Source organism: Lipotes vexillifer, unplaced genomic scaffold (assembly GCF_000442215.2).
Source record: "Lipotes vexillifer unplaced genomic scaffold, Lipotes_vexillifer_v1.1 scaffold187, whole genome shotgun sequence".
Classification (NCBI taxonomy): Eukaryota; Metazoa; Chordata; class Mammalia; order Artiodactyla; family Lipotidae; genus Lipotes; species Lipotes vexillifer.
The window spans coordinates 60,826-79,772 of record NW_006782213.1 but is presented as its reverse complement, the minus strand read 5'-3'; the positions used below and the strand labels follow the sequence as shown (position 1 = coordinate 79,772).

The 18,947-nt window shown below is 44.7% G+C and overlaps 1 protein-coding gene across 3 annotated transcripts in view; it reads right to left on the bottom strand.

The window, feature by feature from the left end:
* Positions 1 to 18,719, bottom strand: part of GABRA5 (gamma-aminobutyric acid type A receptor subunit alpha5) — a 104,338-nt gene extending 85,619 nt beyond the window's left edge. The window contains exons 1-6 of one of the 3 annotated variants that reach the window (XM_007455040.1): positions 18,578 to 18,719; positions 16,910 to 16,969; positions 16,376 to 16,535; positions 2,460 to 2,581; positions 1,571 to 1,638; positions 1,245 to 1,465 (exon numbers count right to left, since the gene is read on the bottom strand). In XM_007455040.1, coding sequence (XP_007455102.1) covers positions 1,245 to 1,465; positions 1,571 to 1,638; positions 2,460 to 2,581; positions 16,376 to 16,461 — 497 coding nt within the window. In that variant the 5' untranslated portion in view covers positions 16,462 to 16,535; positions 16,910 to 16,969; positions 18,578 to 18,719. Of the gene's footprint in view, positions 1 to 1,244; positions 1,466 to 1,570; positions 1,639 to 2,459; positions 2,582 to 16,375; positions 16,536 to 16,909; positions 16,970 to 18,290; positions 18,539 to 18,577 lie in introns of those variants that run through there. The other 2 variants (XM_007455041.1, XM_007455042.1) reach the window with 2 other exon arrangements.
* Between the last annotated feature and the right edge of the window lie 228 nt (positions 18,720 to 18,947).

The window sequence follows — 18,947 nt, the reverse complement described above, 5'->3', positions numbered from 1 at the left end:
GTAGGGAAAAGGGAAGAGTGAGGACTGGAACAAAATGCCAAGGTGTGTACACAGATCACTGATCAGAATCCTTATTGGGTTGTTATAAATCGAGACCTGTTGTCAAATAGGTTTGGGACACAATGTGCCAAAGCATTCCTCAAAATTATGTTAGGACATGCAGCCTCTGAAGATGACTGTATCAATATTACTTTCCACTATGATTATTCTTTTAAATATAAAGTTTATTGTGAAGAATTGTAACTAAGATAGAGAAATTCCAATAACAGCTACATAAATGCATGTGCTTTTTTTTTAACTTGACTTTAGTGCTTTTTTTCTTTCTTTTTTGTTAATTTAAAAAATATTTTCTAAAGTCTACTTAGGCCCACCACGGAACCTGAAAAGCTATAAAGGACTCTCTCTGACTGGTCAATTTATTGATTTACTCAGATGCAATGAATAATTCAGAATTTTTTAAAAAAATGACTAATGATCATTTTAAATGAGAAATACTAAATTTTAACCTCAGCATTTGAAATGTTATCAAACCATACAAGAAACAGACTTTTAAAATGTCAAAAGCGTTGCACAATTGCAACAAAAAAGTGTTCTCCTTAGATTTTTAAAATAAAATTTCCCTAACTTACATTATCTGGGTCACTCTTCCAAAGATGCCCTTGATCTGTACTTTCCTGGTGGTGCATTGGTTAAGAATCTGCCTGCCAATGCAGGGGACAGGGGTTCGATTCCTGGTCCAGGAAGATCCCACCTGCTGCAGGGCAACTAAGCTGGTGGGCCAGAACTACTGAGCCCGCTCTCTAGAGCCCGCGAGCTGCAACTGCTGAGCCTGCACACTTCATCTACTGATCCTGCATGCTACAACTACTGAAGCCCAAGAACCTAGAGCCCGGGCTCTGCAACAAGAGAGGCCACAACAATGAGAAGCCTGTGCACCACAACGAAGAGTAGCCCCACTCATGGCAACTAGAGAAAGCCAACGTGCAGCAACAAAGACCCAGCACAGCCAGAAAAAAAAACAACAAAGATGCCCTTGATCTTGAATCAAAAAACAAATATAGATAAATACTATGAACCCATAGTAGCCCAAAGAAATAAGCTACATGGACATCAGTATAGGTAGGTCAAAAGGTAAAAAATACCCATCACACACATGACAGAATCCTCAAACCAGCCCATCTCCTCTCGGCCCCACCCACCCCCACCCCTGCCCAGCAGCCCAGGGCACGACTCAGCATGCTCACCGCATGGTGTAGAGCAGAGTGCCATCATCCTCCAGCCGCAGCAGCTTGTTGGGCGTGGTCATGTTGTGGGCGATGGACTTCTTCCCATTGTGGAAGAAGGTGTCTGGAGTCCAGATTTTGCTGGCAAGGAGGTTGTTGAGAGGCAGGCGCTGCATGGGCCCTTTAAACCGAAGCCTTTCGTCTTTCCAGCTTTGTCGGAAAAACACGTCTATGGTGTATTCCTAGTGCAAAGGGAGGCAACCAGGTGACAACTCAAGGAGAGGAGGCCCTGGGCCAGTGCCTTCAGGGTTTAGAGTGGTCTGGGTGGGGCCGCGCCTCGCACCTACCATTTCTGTGTCAGACACCGGGCCGAAGCTGGTGACGTAGATGTCTGTTCTCACCTGAGTGATACGCTCTGAAACACAGACACAGGTTCCTCACCAGGGCCCCAGCTCACAATTCAGAGGGACATAACTCAGGGTGGAGTAAAACGGTGTCAAGGAGCCTGTGTGGACTTGTCTTGCCAAAAAGGCAGAGAATGTCAAATCATGCTCTAAGTAAATGTCCCTGCTAAAAATGCAAATAATGGAGAAGGACTAAACATATTCCTCTGGGAATGTATTTGCTAGAAGGTCCCTCCTTACCTAATGGAGCAGGTTCAAATGTACCACATCTAAATCGGTTAGAGCCAAGGGCACCACACATGCCTGAAACGGCACATGATTCTCAGCACAAAATTAAGCCAGTTGTACCCTGAAAGCATATTTTACTATCCATTTAGTTTTATCAACTTTATAGAGTCAAAGTAAAAACTGTGATTATGGCTCTAGTGAAAAATTAAACCTGTAACATGCCATGGTGTGATGAGCACTTGCACTGAATAGTGGATTTCTGAAAAGGACTCGCATAGATGGGAGGGTATGACATTGATTATAAAGTATTTCCTAACATAAGGTAACCTCCGCTTCAGTAACACCTAAGAAGTGGTTCCTCCTTAAGTGGACCAGAATGGCCTTACCATTATCTGGGAAGAAAAGGGAGTTTGCAGGGAGACCACTTCCCTTGGCTTCTTGCATCTGGAAAATGATAACATGCAGAAGCCTTAGCAACACCACCAATTCAAACTCCTAGCAGGGAAGCTCTGAGGAATTGTTTGAACCACAGGAAACATGAGCTGGGTTTAAGCAAAAATTTCCCTTGGGCCTCGAGGGCCTCAGCCAAGGAGCATACACCAACCTCCGAGCCCAGGCCTCAGTCTGTTGTCGTAGCCATCCAGGAGCCCATCCAAGATCCTGGTGAATATTGTGATGTTGTCATTGGTTTCATCTTTTACAGAACTGGTTGGCATTTGTGAAAAGCTTTTTAATGGAGAAACAAAAGAAAGAGTTCAAACTTGTATTAATTATTTCTTACAAATTCTTCTCAAAGTATAGAAACCAGGAAATAATATGGTGACTTGTCTTGAAGGGAGGGCATCTGAGAATGATCTCTTTACTACCCAGGTTATTGTTTTGCATACATAAGCCTTATTCTTGAATATCTTGAATAACCCTAATTCTTGAATAGCCAGCCAGAGAATGCTGGCTCTGGGCTGTTCGCCCATCAACCTTACATGATGCTCAAAATCCATCCCTCCCAGATTCTGAAGAGCTGTTTGTGTCAATACTGTAGCCATTTTTAAGACATATTAGTCACTGCACATGGACTAGCAGAGTCTAACCCACTCACAGGGTATTTCAGAAGTTTGGTTTAAACACAGAAAAACTGAGTCTTCATTTTGTTAGTGAGTCAACTGCAATGGGCTATGGGGTGTCGGGGGGACATTAAAAACTTTATCCAATTTGAAATTAAGATTGGTGTGCCCAAATTTCCCTGGATCCTTAATTGGGAGCATTTGTGCTATGAGCATTATGCTAGGACTGGAGCATATGGTGAAGGGACGACAGAGTCTGTGGGCTTCTGTACCATCAGCACTGCCAGCTGCCAGCACACTCGGCTCCAGCCAAAGCACAGGATGCAGGGAGCAGGAATTGTGAAGCCCAGGCTGAAAACCCTGGCTTTACGTGATGTCGCCTCAGAGCAGAGCCTCAGGGAGCACAGTGTTCTGTGTGACCCAACATGTCAATTTACGATAAAACCCTGAGAAGATGGGCAGAACCTTCTAGGAGGTTCACAGGAAGAACAGTCTAGTTTGTACAATTCAGTGAAGTTATCCAGGCCTCAAAAGTGTATGTTGATGGAGCAGCTGGAAATGAGAAATGGCCCTGAGCATATTTGGGCAAACCAACGAAGTTATCTGGAGGGAAAGAAAGTCACAAGTCTAGAAGATGGTAACACACCTGAATATCATGGGTTCCACCTCAGGCATCCATTGCTGCTTTTTCAGAAGTGCAAATAGCAAGATATGTGTTATTACCAAGAACCTGACCTGCACATCTGGCTTGGCTTCAAGGGGAACTCAACCCAGCTGAGAGCCAGCTGTGGTCCCGAGAAGTCCCCACCCTTGGTACTTGGGAGAAGAACAGAGGGCTCCGGGGACCTCCCTGTAGTGCCTGATTGTGGGGCCCCACTGTGCTCATGCGCTTTCTCTTCCGTGAAGTGGCTGGAATTGACGCTGAGCTCTGCCATCAGCAGGTGGATCTGAGGGCAGCACTGATGTGTACCTGCCCCACCCACTTCTCAAAAATTGGTCATTTTCACTGACTGCATCTAAACAGATCAACTCTCTAATGGCCTAAAGTGACTCCCTTTTGAATGAGACACTATAAAGTTCTTTGGATCTAATTTTCCCATCACCATTAAAATGCATATTGTTGAAGCTCTAACAACCTAAAATTCAGTCCTGTTAGTATGGAGTCCACAGACACATACTTTTTTTACTCTGTGACTTAGTATTTAAAAATATTGAATTCCCTTTTATCTGACATCTATTGTAGTTTCACACTTTAGAATGACAAAGCACTCAGCCTTGAAGACCTAACGTCAGGACGAAGGGGTATAACACTGTCCTTCAAGTTTACGAAAGAAAGTCTGTGCACACGCCCAGTTGAACAACTATTGCTCAAACTAAATCTGACCTCAATGTCCACTTCCAATGGTGCTCATAACTCTCACCAGTTTGGTTATTCAATTCTGGGCTTGGTCCAAGTGTCCAGTTTTTGGAAGGTCCCCATTGGCTCTTTAGAAGAGAGATAAGAGCATGCACACTAGTAGAAAAGGCTTATCACTTGTATGTGGAATCTAAAAAAGCCAACTCGTAGAAACAGAGTAGAATGGTAGTAACCAGGGGCTGGGGGTGATGGAATTGAGGAGATGTTATTTAAGATTACAAACCTGAAACTAGAAGGTAAATAAGTTCTGGGGATCTAATGCACAGCATAGTAATTATAATTAACAATACTGTGTTATAAACTTCAAAGTTACTAAGAGGCTAGATCTTAAGTGTTTCCATCACAAAAAGGAAATGATAATTATGTGACATGATACAGGTGTCAGCTAATGCTAAGGTGGTGATCATATTACAATATATAAATGTATCAAATCAACACATCCTAAACGTACACAATGTTATATATCAATTATATCTCAATAAAAAATGTAAAATAAAGTCACAATGAGAAAAAAAAGAGAAAAAGCATACTTTAATGTTTCAAGAACATTTTTAAAAACTATTACATCAGTTGTGAAAGTGTTCTTAAATTATATTTGCTTTAAATAGCCTTGACTGCCCGGAGATAGAGACCATGGAGATGCCCACAGACCATGCAGTCCCAGTGCCTGTCTCCAGAAGAACTGCCTCCTGGACACTCCGGTACACTGCTCCACCACTGACTCAGACAAACACCATTCCACATGGCTCTGAATCCTGCTTCACAAATACCCAAATCATTGCCAAAAGCAATGGGATAGCACGCAATGTCTAAGACTTCCAAAGCTCTTCTTCCACTTTTTGGCCAAAATTTTAAAAAGAGTTCAAATATATCTACACTCATTTACACATAATTACACTTTTCTTGCAGGAATTTCAATGTCTGCCATCTTTTACTGTAACTGCTTCTTCTATTTATCTGTGGACTTTTTTTTTTTTTTAGAGAGCCCATAGCTGGGGATTTGCAGTGATTTCTTCTCTATTTTTACTGAAGGTAGGCCCTAGGAGGTAGGAAACGGTTTCTAAAAAAAGTCCTGAAAATGCCTGTCGGGGCAGGAGTAGAGGTTCCCCTCATGAACAACTGGGAAGTCCTCCTCAGTCCATAGATCCTCCTCAAAAACCATTCATCTGCAGCTCATTGTTACAAAATGCACTGCCTTCACTGCTACAGAGAGGAAGGCCCTTCCCTTACCACTGAAGGCAAATGATGTGCCAGCATACAGGAGACTCTCAGAGAGGTCTGGTGAACTTGCTCATGCATATCAAGTTGTATAATCTTTACAGACTGCTTCTAATATACAGAGTGACTTCAGCTTGCTTTGCTCCATTTGGGCTAGGAAAACAAAAGAACACACAAAGAGTGGGCTGTGCCTTCGGTGAGCAATTCCACGCAGTGAGCAAATCCACGAGTCCTCCAGGTGGAAACACAAGATGCCCTCAGCCCTCTAAGGTACAGAAAGCAGGCTCCAGCTTGCATCTTCACTGTTCTGAGTAAAACCAAAGAGCTCTGCTGGCCCTCAGGTAAGCTGTGAGTACACAGCTGCTACCAGGATAAGCTGAAGGTTCTGATCTCAGGGGGAGCAGATTTTGTGAGCTGAGACTAGATCCATTTTTTATGAGAATGACCTTAGATAAAATAGAAATGCTTGAAAAATTTGGTGATTTCCCCTTCAGTATCAGGATTAATGAACTAGGTTCTCTGAAAATATGAACTATTTCCTTATAGTTACTGCCAGTTTTCTACAAACACATGTCACATTTAGTTTATGAAACAGTTGCAATATTTTCAGATTGATGTTCCAGAAAAGGGATCATCAAGGAAATGTAGACCTAACCACACATGTTAAAACACCCTCATTTTTTATATCTTCCTACTCAGGTACAGGTCTATACAAAAGGCACAAGGACTCGATCCCTAAGCTTGAACTCTGAGCCCCATATTCCAGACTGAGGAAGGAAGGTGGTGGTTGTGACATGGGCAGTGATACGGGTGGAACAAGATGCTCAGGGGGTGGAAGGGCTTCCTAAAACGCTATGAGTGGCCCCTGCCAGGCTTGAGGTTCTGGGTCTTTCAGAGATTTCTGATGAGGTGGAGTGGGGAACAGATAGCCATGAAACGTGGTCCACTAATGGGTTTATTTCACCAGCAGAGTTTTCAGAACAATAAATGTAAATGACTTTAGAAAGGGTCAACTCTAGCAATTGTGCAAATTTCCCACCTGTCCCCATGGTCTTACATCTGGTCTCTTCAAGGCGTTTGATTCTGTGACTTCTGCATTAGCCTCTTCCGGGTTTCTAGGGGTTTCTAGGCCCTAGAGACTCGGCTTTAATTCACCCAGGAGGAATGGGCACTGGTATTTTATAATGTCCCCAAGTGATCTTCATGTGCAGCCATGGGGGAGGGGTACTGTTCTAAGCCTGTCTAGATTGGAAACAGAAAGGTGAGCCAACTGCCAGAGTGACTTCAAATGACCCCAGAGAGTGTCTCTTCTCTGTCACGTCTTCAGAGAGGCTGTCGGGTTGGGCCCAGTGCTTATCCCAGCAGCTCAGCTCAACAAAGGTATTGTGGACATCAGCCATGTGCTTGGTATTGTGGTGAGGACTGGTGGTGTCAATGAGAAAGGTGGCATCCCCAACCTAGGGAACATGACTGCATCTAAAAGAATAGGCCATGTTCCCAGAGGATTTCTGTAGAACATGGTTGGTGCAGGAATCTTTGCAATATGCAGAGCATTCTATGTACCTAAAGGGGAGGGATCAAGCTTTGTATGGGGTCAGAGAAGAGGAAAGCAGACCTAAGCTTTCAAGCATGAAGATCAGGTCTCAAGCCAAAGGAAGGGGTTGTGAGCAGTGGCACTAAAAACTGGGAGATTGGTATTGACATATACACATTATTATATATAAAACAGATAACTAATAAGGATCTACTGTATAAAACAGGGAACTCTACTCAATACTCTGTAATGAACTATATGGGAAAAGAATCTAAAAGAGTGGATATACGTATATTTATAACTGATTCACTTTGTTGTACAGCAGAAACTAACACAACATTGTAAATCAACTATACTCCAATAAAAAATTTTAAAAAGAAAAGAAATACTGACATTTGCAGAGGGTACGTTGCATGGATGGAGCTAGAGATTGTCTCACTGAGTGAAGTCAGACAGAGAAAGACAAATATCATATGAGGAATATTATATGAGGAATCTAAAAAAGTGGTACAAATGAACTTAGTTACAAAACAAAACTAGAGTTCCAGATGTAGAAAACAAACTATGGTTACCAAGGGGGGGGGAGGCATAAATTGGGAGGTTGGGATTGACATATACACACTACTATATATAGAATAGGTAATAAGGGCCTACTGTATAGCACAGGGAACTCTACTCAATACTCTGTAGTGACATATATGGGAAGAGAATCTAAAAAAGAGTGTGGATATATGCATATGTATAACAGATTCACTTGGCTGTACAGCAGAAACTAACACAACATTGTAAATCAACTATACTCCAATAAAAAATTTTAAAAAGAAAAGAAATACTGACATTTGCAGAGGGTACGTTGAACTCTGGTGAGAAGAGCCACGTGTGTGGCTCAAATCATGGCGCATTCATGTGTAAAGCTCCACCTCTAGGATCTAGCCTGAAGGTGGTGGGAAACTCAGAGCATCTTAACAGGGGCATTTTCTTTCCTTGTGGCTCCCGGGCACCTTGGGGATGATGGACTTAGAAGAGGAAAGACTGGAGGCGTAGAGACCCATTGCTCAGGTGATGGCAGGGGGTAGAGGCAGGATGGATGAGGCCATCAGCAGGGTTTCTGACGGGGAGTCGGGGAGGAATGGGGAGGGAGGAGTCTGAATACAGCAGGGCAGAGATCCCAAGAGAACTGTCTCCAAAATCAGTTAAGAACACAGGGTGAAACCTGCAGTAGAATCCATGCATTACTCTGAAAGAGGAGTGAGCAAAGAGTTGTACTAGTAGTCAAATCTAAGAGTCTTTCTTTTTGAGGAAATTTTACCCCAATGTATCTTTTCTATCAGTATTACAATCTCTACTAGTAATAATAACACTATGAGGTAGAGTCCATCTTTAAAGGTGCTTCATTTTACCAAGTGATGCCTGATGAGGTCTCCTTATTTCAGTAAAGGGTTCAAGTTCAAGTTCAAGTTCATGTCATCATTTCTGCAGAAGAAAAATCTTTTGTCCCATACCACAAATGGTGCTATTGATGGCAATGTGTGACACATTTCTTGTGATGTTATCTCTGCTTATGCTGACAGCCATTTTTTGATTTCCATAAAATAGGATAGGTAATTGCATCTGCAGACCAGCTTTAATGTGAACTTACTTTGGGACTGGAACAGAATTGCTTTTAAGCAGCAGCTTATCTGTTTTCTTGAATTGCATTTCTTTCTGCATTTTTTCTTCAGTATTCTTCAGTATTCTTCTGATAAATGTATCTTCAGTTTATTTGCTTGTTACTTTAAGCTCACTAAATAAGTACCTCTAAATGGCACGGTTTTGTGATGTTTTCTTCAAATTTCCATTGCACGCCACTTTAGTTAGCCATGTTAAAAAATATGTAAAATTAAAAAAAAAAAAAACATGGTCGATATAGCCAGACATGAAAGTCAACCCCAAGTTTCCAAATAAGAGTTGTTCCCTCTTATGGTGGAAAACATGGATTGACATGTGTGCTTTATGTGGATAAAGTCATGGCCATAAAACATTATGCCAGAACTCTTAGATGGCACCCCTGTCAAAGGTGCCCCTGGTCCTGCCTGTCAGCTCCCTAGACAGTGCTTAAGTCCACCCTACCTCTGCCTGCCACCCTCCATGTAGACGCTCCACTCCTGTCCCCAACCACTGCAGCCTGGTTCAGAATCCTACAAACTGCAAGGTGCAACCCAGGTCCTGGTCTTGCAGGCCACACCTCCTTCATCTGACTCTGCCCACTTCCCTAGACTCAGCCCCTTCCCTCCCCCCAGCCACACTGGGTGCCCCACATATATGATTATAAAGCACGTGAATCATACTGGTGCTTATCACACACGGGTCTCCCTCCCCCCAACCATTCCTATCAGTAATTACATCAGGTCTTTAAAAAGTCTTTCATTCACCCTATATCCCATCCCAGCTATTGTTCCATCCTTAGCCTCTCTTCTCATCAAAACTCACTGGAGTTTTCTGCTCAAAGGTCTCTGCTGTCTCTCTGCCCTTCTCTTGCCCCACTCCACTCGGGCTTTGCCCAACTGCCTCCCAGTGAAAGCTCTCTTCTGGCCACTCCTCCACACTGCCAAACCCAAAGGTCCAGTCTCAGCCCTCAGCTGACCACGGTCCCCTTCTTACAACACTTCTCCACTCAGTCACAGGACATGACTCTCTTTCTTCTTCTTATCTTCACTGGCCTCTTCTCCTCAGTCTTGCTTGCCCGCTTCTTACCTTCCTGACCTTAAACACTGACATGTTCCAGGGCTGTCCAGGGACCCTTTTTCAGTCTACACTCAATGTCTGATTGATCTCATTCAATCTAATGGGTTTAAATGTTTCTCTCAAGTTCATGTCTCCATCCCCAATCTCTTTCTCTCAGACTCCGGACCTGTATGTCCAACGGCCTGCCTGGCCACTTGGATATCTACTAAGCGTCTCACAGATCCAAGACTGCACTCATGATTTTCTACAGCCTCTTCTCCTACTGTCCCCACCAGCTCAACAACAGCCAATTGAACCCATCACGTTTTCAGGTCAAGCACTGGGGAGATCATCCCTGACTCCTCTTCTTTCACGTTCACATCAGCCCATCAACAGACCCTGCTGACCGAAATGCCCCTCCCCTGGGTCGTTGCATTTGCCTCTTAACTTCCTCCCTGGTTCCTCCTTTACTAAGCCTGCCCACCTTAGACTCTTAGTGTATTCTCCACTCGGCAGCCAAAGTCAGCCCATCTCAATGGGCTCATATTTCACTCTTCAACAGCCAACTGCTCATCCTGATACTACCTAGCGTGGCCTACAAGGTCCTTCATGATCTGACCCTCCCAAATGCTTCTCTGGTCCTGCCTCCCACCAACCTTCCCCTTCCTCACACTGCTTCCTCATCATCCTGCATCTGCTGCTTCTCTCACCTGTCCAATCATCTCCATGAAGGGCACTGCTCACATGCTCACTTTCTTTAGACATCTGCTTGAGCACTTCTCTCTAGCACACTCACTACCTCTTACTCTGATCACTCTTCTCAGCAATCCTTGTGACCCAACCAATAAGTACGTGTTTACTGCACACTAGAAGGAGTCCTCCTGGAAGGCATGCTCTACCCTGCCCACCACAGAGTCTCAGCACCTAGAACACTGCCTGGCATGTAGGAAGGACTCAATAAACACTGATGCAGCCACAGGGCACCATACTGCAGGATGCCCACATGCTGATCCCCAGAACCTGTGACTGTGAATGTGCTCCCTCAAATGGCAAGGGAGACTCTGCTGACATGACTTTGCTGTGCCCACCCCATGGGTCTAGTAAACCTCAGGGTCTCCTGGTCATAACACCCAGGATAGCTAGCCTGGACTTAGCACTCCCTTCCTACCTGGCCATGTTTCAGCATTTAGCACTCATTCAGCAATTTATCCTTCGCATCACCCTGTGACATAGGATCCATTATTAACTCCACCTGGAGATTAGGAAACTGAGTTGCAGGCAGGCTTAGTAATTCTGCTGCCACACAGAGCAGCTTCACTGTCCTCTGTCAAAATGACACCTACATCCCTGAAATAGGAACCAAATTGATTATAGAGTGATGGCCCAAATTTATCTGTTGTTGTTAAAACTGAAAATGAACTTGTCCTGGGTTTCATTTATTTTTAGGTTTGCCTTTTGACCTTGAAATAAATTGTTAAATAAATACAAATAAAACAGAATTTTCAATGAACTGCTAAAGCCAGTTTCATAGTGTATCTTAATTTTCCTATAATATGGTTCCCTCTCTATAACATTATATTTCATAGTACATATTTTGTATTTGATTTTATTCAGGCTGCAATAAACCAGCTATCTTTAGAGCAGTGTTATTTGAGTTCTAGGTGAGGACATTTCAAAGTATAGATTTCCCCCCATTCTATCCCTTTTCGTTGCACCTTAAATATCCAGACATTCTGGAAAAGGTCCTGCATGGAGGGTGCTAGCCCAGGCCCTGAGCCTAGAGATGGATCCTGACTTTTCTACTTTCCAATAATGAAACTTAGACATGTTTCTCTGTGTTCTATCACCTGAACTCTTTTCACCTAAAAAATGAGGGTTTTGTGAAAATTAAACTACTTTTTTTTCCCACTGCTGTGGCCTCTCCCGTTGCGGAGCACAGGCTCTGGACGCGCAGGCTCAGCGGCCATGGCTCACGGGCCCAGCCGCTCTGCGGCATGTGGGATCCTCCCAGACCGGGGCATGAACCCGTGTCCCCTGCATCGGCAGGCGGACTCTCAACAAATGCGCCACCGGGGAAGCTCCAAACAGTACGTTTTTATGAAAATGCATTCTGGAAATGAAGGAGAAATACTCATGTAAACACTGATAATTATTTTTGCTGCCACCATAGTTCTATGATAAGATTTTTCTACTTTTGATTCTAATATTTTCCTTTGAAATTTCACACCAATTAAAATATGCATGTTATGCAATTGCACCTTTATAAAAATCCAAAAGCCCACATTCTCCTTCTCCCCTTGAACCAAGCCAGTGACTCATCTTGGAGCTGATGGCCAGACAGGGTTGGCTGGGTCGACTCTGGCTGACTGTCCTTCTAAGCTTTGTCTTAGCTCACTGCCTGTTGGCATGATAAACCTGCTAAGAGTTTCTTCTACAAAGTGTGTAATTTGGAAGTATTTTCTTTTGGTGCCTTAAAAAATATTGGGCATTACTCTGTAGCAGGATCTTAGTCACCTAAAATGTTTACTATAATGTGAGATCTCTGGCCATCTCTGCAGCCTCCACTTAGACGCCCCCTCACCTGTGTGTGTCCTAACTGCTTCACAGCACTTCTCTGTGTTTTTACATTTGTTACGATGACTTTTTTCCTGGGTCTTGTGAACCAGCAGCTACAGGCAAGAAGAACTTGCCATCTGGGGATTCACAAGAGAGAACTTGCCATTTCAAAAGACATTGTGAGTATTTAAATGACTCAGAGAGAGTATACTTTCTACTTGTTAAAAGAAGAGAACTGTCCTTGAGAACGTGCATGAAAAAGCCCTCTTCATGAAACCAAAGGTCCTGGTTAGCACACTTGTGTAGACAGATAAAGAAGAACCTTATCTGTTCCTGTTCTTAAGCTACTTCTGCAAGAATCTGCCTATAATTGCCAATTATAAAATACTGTTTTCCAAAATCTATTTGAATTGTAGCTCCCATGTGATAAAATTCTAATGCATTTTTAATTTTCCAATAGATAAACCTCTAAAAAATATTTAATACTATTAGATGAATGGAATCAGATTTTACCTTATCATTGAGTTGATAATCCTCAGATTTATCTTACAATTATCACTGGTCAATCATGTCTGATAAAGTGTGATTTTTCAAATGATGATAAACTAATTCCAGATTAAATTTAATATTATGTATTTTGACATTACATTGATTCAGATATTGTTATTGTTTCTGTGCTAGTTTTTTTTTTTAACCATGTACATTTGATTACTGGTCTCATTTAAAATAATTATAATGCCTCAAATTAAACCATGTCTCTAAATGTGACATTGCATAAGGCTGACAGTCAAATAGGCCTCTGTTCTGTTATACACTTGACTCATGTTCTGTTATATAACTTAAAACTAACAGAAGAATTACAAAGGCTACTGAAAATGAGCTACTGGTGGCTCTGATCAAATTTAGAAAATAAAAGAGAGAATAAGGAGAAGAAATGAGACTCATATATTTTCAAAGCAATTTCACATTATCTTATATAATCACAGTAAAATACATTTTACTTATCACATTTATAAATTTCCTGATTGCCAAATCCACATGCTTTTCACAAATACTGGGTATAACTTTGTACTGCACAAAAGCACACGTGTACTTGCCTCTTTCCTTCTGCTCCCTGACTGGTTTCCTGTCACCCTCCTAACCCTCCACAAGTTGTCTGGTTTCCTTTATGTATTTACAGGCATCAGCATTTCTCTTGTCCCACAATGTTCAAATTAAGGCCTTACATGCTTCCCCGTTCACCTTTCTTTAGAACAAAATCACATAAACTCTTTCTTTGTGGGAAATAACAGAGCTTACCCAAACTCTTTTTTTCCTGTAATTTCAGAACAGAAAACTCTCTCTACTCCAATGCAGAGAATACCTTTCAAAATTATGTCTCCTTCCTCTATAGATCAGTCTGACTTAGACCTTCCCTGCAAACCACGTGAAATCAAGAGGGGACCACCAAGCAGGTTCACTCTGAGGAGGGCTGAGGACAGAACTCCAGCATGACCGGCTTGGTGAACTTCCCCAGTTAGCCATCCTTTTCTCTTGCCTTTCTGACCATAAGACAGGGCTAATAATGCTTAGCTCATAAGGCTCCTCCTAGGGTTTATCTAAAACAGACAACATAACAAATAGGCACTCCATATTGTGATAGCTATTATTTTGTCAAGATTTTAAGCCAAATAAGTGTTCTGAAACTTTCTTTGCAATTTGACAAAATTATTATTAAGTTCATTTATAGTAATAAGCAAGTGAAAGGAGCCTTGTATAAGAAGGGAAATAAATAGGGACTTGTGCCCCCAGATGTCAAGATGTCTTCTGTTGAAAACCACACCCTGCTGGGCTTCCTGCTTTGCTGCAGATCCTGGTCCTCAGAAGCAACTGGACATGTAGGACCAAGAGCTAAAAGTACTCAGGAGAGCTGACGTAAAATCCCACTTACAGGAAGATCTTCTAATAGAAATGATCTCAAATACTTAAAACAATTGTAAGCCAAATATGTTCACTGTAGGAAAATGCAATAACAGCACAATCGGAAACAATGTAAACACCCCAAATTAGGAAAGTAGCCTATGATGAAGCATTTATGCACTGTAATAATATTCATCCATTTTAAATCATACATTTCAGAGTTTGTAGTAACAAAGTATTGGCATGAAGAAAGCACAAAAACACAAAACTGAAGGCACAGTATGATCCCAACTGTATAAAACTAGGCATAGAATCAAGGGGAAGAAAACACACCAAAATATGAAGAATGTTTCTGTGTGGTGGAATTAAGGATGTTTTTCTTTTTCACATACTATTCTGTGTCTCACGCATTTTCTGCAGTCAGTAGGTATCGTTTTGGGATGGACTATTGACCTTATATCTAACAGATTCAAAACTTATCCAACAGCTAATTCTCTAGGGAGACTGAGGGGTATTCTACCACTTGTTCTGTATTAGCTTCCAGAAACTAATAGATATATCTCTGTTTTGAAGATGACCTCAGAAAGCCATCAAATTAAATAAGAAATAAAGTATAGCTGCTTCTAATGGCTAAACTCGGTATGCACATTCCTTCATATTTCAGACTTTCATCCACCAGAGTATAATACCTTCGTGACTACAGAATGCAGATTAACAAAAATATATCTGACCAAAATTTTAGGAAAAAATACATGTTCTCAAACCTAGCCTATTTCTTACCTCTGAAATACTGCTAAATATATGCGATATATATAGTAAGCAAATTAACTACCTTATGTATTAACTTGGAAATTTAAATATTGTGTATGATTTCACTTCTAAACACACTTCTCATGCAGAGATATGTAGGAACATCATGGTTAAATCCTATAAGGTTTAGCTGCAGGGAGAGCCCTTGGAAAGGAAGACATTCACTGAACAGATAAGGAAACCAAAGGCACAGGTAGGGAAATAACCACTCAAGACAAGCAGCAAGGCAAGAATAACAACTAATGCTCTTTCCCAAGGGAATACCCTGCATGGCTAAGAGGCACGTCCTATAGGCATGGTTAGTGTGCAAATTCCTCACGGTGCTGAGGGCTGGACTAGTCCCTGACGGACCTGGTACACAGCCCCACTGCCGTCATGTACCAGCCACACACCTGGGGATGGTCACAAGCCTCTCTCTCTCTCTCTCTATTTCCTCCTCTATACACACCTGGGAATGTCAAAAGAACAGATAATGTCCAGAGGACAAAGAGAGAAGGTCATGGACTTGGAAGGGTCCTCCTTCCTGCCAACTAGTAGGGATCTGTTGCAGATTCACTGTGCCCTGAAGATCCCTCCATGTTTCACACAAGTGCAACCTCCACAGCTGATTTTCACAGAAGGGGTGCTTGGCAACTTTTGTCCTAAAATTTGACTTCTTAATTATACTCCACCAACTTCAAGTGGCAATCCTTTTGATCAGCCAGAACAATTTGGGGAAGAAGAGGAAAGGAATTGATAATGCCAAATGCCTGGGTGTCCTGCAGATCTTCAGGCACATGTAGTTTCTGGTATCTGCCTCTGCATTCAGATGGCCACAGTTCAAGGCCTATGGCTCAAGCCAGGACCACTGCAAGTCCTTGTGAGTGCAGCCTAGTGTGGGCCTGGATTTAACGGCAAATTCCTTTGCATAATGGCACCAAGGAGGGCAATCAGAATGCTGATCATTGCCTTGTCTAACAAGCAATAAATGTCCTTTATGCAGGTCAACTTCTGAATTGTGCTTTAACCTGAGTGGGAGGAAACACAGCCGACTCTGAAACCATCTTCTTCCACTTTTGAAAACATAATCTGCCTTTTTTCTCTGACTCACTTCAGAGACTCCACACTTGGAATAAAGGAATAAAGTGTCTTTATTCCAAGTGCCTTGCTCAGGAATAAAGTGTGGGGTAGGGCAAGGACTCTTTTATTTATTTACAACAAGTTCAATGGTGTGGGACTGCAAAGGTGGCCAGTGAGGGTTTGCTAATATACTGCTCAGCAAAGTTTCTGAAAGGGACTTGTGCCCCGAAAATCGTAAAATCAAAGCATAGATGATAACTTACCCAAAGTGACTGGCTAAGTTCATGGAAATACAAAACAGAAGGAGGTTTTTGATCATGATAAAGCTAGAGAACATTCCATTGTCCATTCCCAATAAGAATAATAGCTGAAGCAGATGAATTTGGAAGAATAACTGTTCCTTTCTCAACCTTGATCTTGAAGCTGAAAGGGGGAAAAATATATAAACATGAATGTTTCTGTGACGCAGTTCCTGGAATCAAATCACACTGCTAACACACACAGTTCAGAAAAAAAGGAGCCTGGCTGTCCTTGTGCACCACGGCTCCACATCAGGAGTTATCTGTGTTCACTGGCCTTTTTATTGGGGCATAAAAAGAAATTACAGTAGGCTTAATTTTCACTTTTATTCAAGGTGCAGAATCATTCCCCTAATTTATTTTTTCCCATGCCTCAAATACTTTGTTTTATTTTTACCATGTTATCAAATGACCCATTAGTCCTATTATTAGATTCAATGCCTGAAGTTATCTAACTGTATTTTGCATCTGTCAAATCCACAAGTGGAATACTTTTACCTTTCTGAAATATTTGCCACGCGTTCAAAGTCAGCAAGCTACTCCTTGTTCTGCAAGGTGCTGAGAGAAAGTATGTGAAAAGAGGGGGGAAAAGGCACATTTAAGAAACAGGTCTTCTACAAGATCACGATAATATAAGAACTGCTTATAAGGGAGGTTGCCACTTTCTCAGCAATCTGTCCCCATGACTGAAGAACTTAATAATCACTGTATTTGGGAAAGTCTCTTGGCTCTGGGCTCTGTGCTGGGCCCTAATTAATGCATTTGAAATCCAAGCAGGCACAATCCCTGGGCTCTGCAACTAACCTTAGCGAAGGCATATATTTCTCAATATGCGCATAACGCAAATAGATGCACATCCTATAGGAGCACTGCGTGTTCAAAAGAAACATTTTCCCGAGGCGACCCCAGGCCAACTCCGGAAAAGGGAAACACACAACAGGTACTTCCACCTCAGAATCCAAGGCCCTCGAGTGGAGAAAGGCAGGGCGGGGGTCTCCTGGGCGCGTCCTGGGGCTTGTCGCCAAACCCGGGCCAGAGTCCCAGCGGCGAGCAGGCGGCGCTGCATGCGGGAAACCGGGGCGGCGCCTCCTGCTGCCCTCAGCCCGGAGCCGGGACCCCCCAAAGAGAGGCTGCGCTCCCACTGTCCCAGGACCGCGGCGGGGGCTCGCGGGAGCTGGTGGGCGCGGGGGCGGCACTGCGGATGCTAAGCCTCCGCCGTCTTGGTGCCCGCGGCTCGGCAGGGTCGGCCTCCTGCCCGGTCCGCAGCGGTGCGCCCAGCGCCAAACGCTCGCCGACCCTCCCCGGCTAGCTTCTGGCCCCAGCAGACCTGCCCGGCTCCTGCCCGGGGTCCGAGCGGAGCGTCCTGCCGGGCGGCGCTTTCTTTCTCGGAGAGGAGCGCGCGGTTTAGTGCCGGCTTGGTGTCCCCCGGTCTCGAGCAGCCTGCGCGACCCGCCGCGCCCCCCGCCGCCGAGCCGGCGCCCACCCTGCAGGAAGCTCCTGGGCGCTGCGCGCCTCGAAGGCCTGGGGCCGACGGGGCCCTCCGGATGGGCGATCTCGCCCGTCGGCTCCAGTGACGGCGGCGGATGCCCCACGCCCCAATTCCTACCGGCGAGCCCGTGGGCACTGAACCCTGGTGCCCCGTCCCGCGGGGCTGCGCCACTCTGGACCCCCCTGACCTCCCGCGCTGGCTATGCTTCCGCAGTCGCCGGGGGAAAGTTTGCGCTCCCGGCCGCCCGTGGCTCCCCGCCTGTCTCCACCTGCCTTTCCAAGCCAGGCAGCCCCGAGGATAGGGGTGCGGACTGAGCCGGGGCCGCCCGTCCTCTCGATCTCGCCCGCAGCTTCTTACCCCACTTCCCCGGTCCCGCGCGCCCGGGCTTACCCTGCGCGCCGGCCCGGGAAGGCAAGCCGTCGGCGAGGGTGCATCCTCCTCCTCCTCCGCCCGCTCTCAACCGGCTGGCAGGAGCGGAAGGCCAGTGAGGCGTCACCGCCCCATGGCGCCAGCGCGAACTTCCCCAGTCCTCCCGGGCCGAAAGCCTCCGGTGCCCCCCGCGCTCCCGCCGCCGCCCTGCGCCTCCGCTCCGCGACCGAGGCCGCGCTCTGCCCTGCTGCAGCGATTCCGCCCCCCACCCCCCCGCGTCCGTAGTGCAATCGCGCGCTCGCTCTCACCTCGCCCGAGCGCCACATGTCGTCTCCGGCTTTGGGGAACGTTCCTCTGCAGAGGCGCTCCGGTAGAGGCCGCCAGACTCTCACAAAATGCGCCCTCGCCTCGGGCCGGCTCAGCGGAGGGGGAGGGCTCCGGGCCCGCGGCTGGGCCAGGTTTGGGATAGGCCATATTTCCGATGAAGTTTCTTGGTAGCCTGCGGGAGAATATCGATGCCTCCTGTAATAAGCACCGGTCCCTCTTTTCAGAGCTGAGATGCAAAGGGCGTGTCAGCAGGCAGCCGCCGGAGGCCGTTTCTCTGAGAGCTTTCCTGTTCCAGGGCCAGCCCTGAGCACCTTACTGGCCTGGCCTCAGTCTTCCCGCTGTTCTCCACGC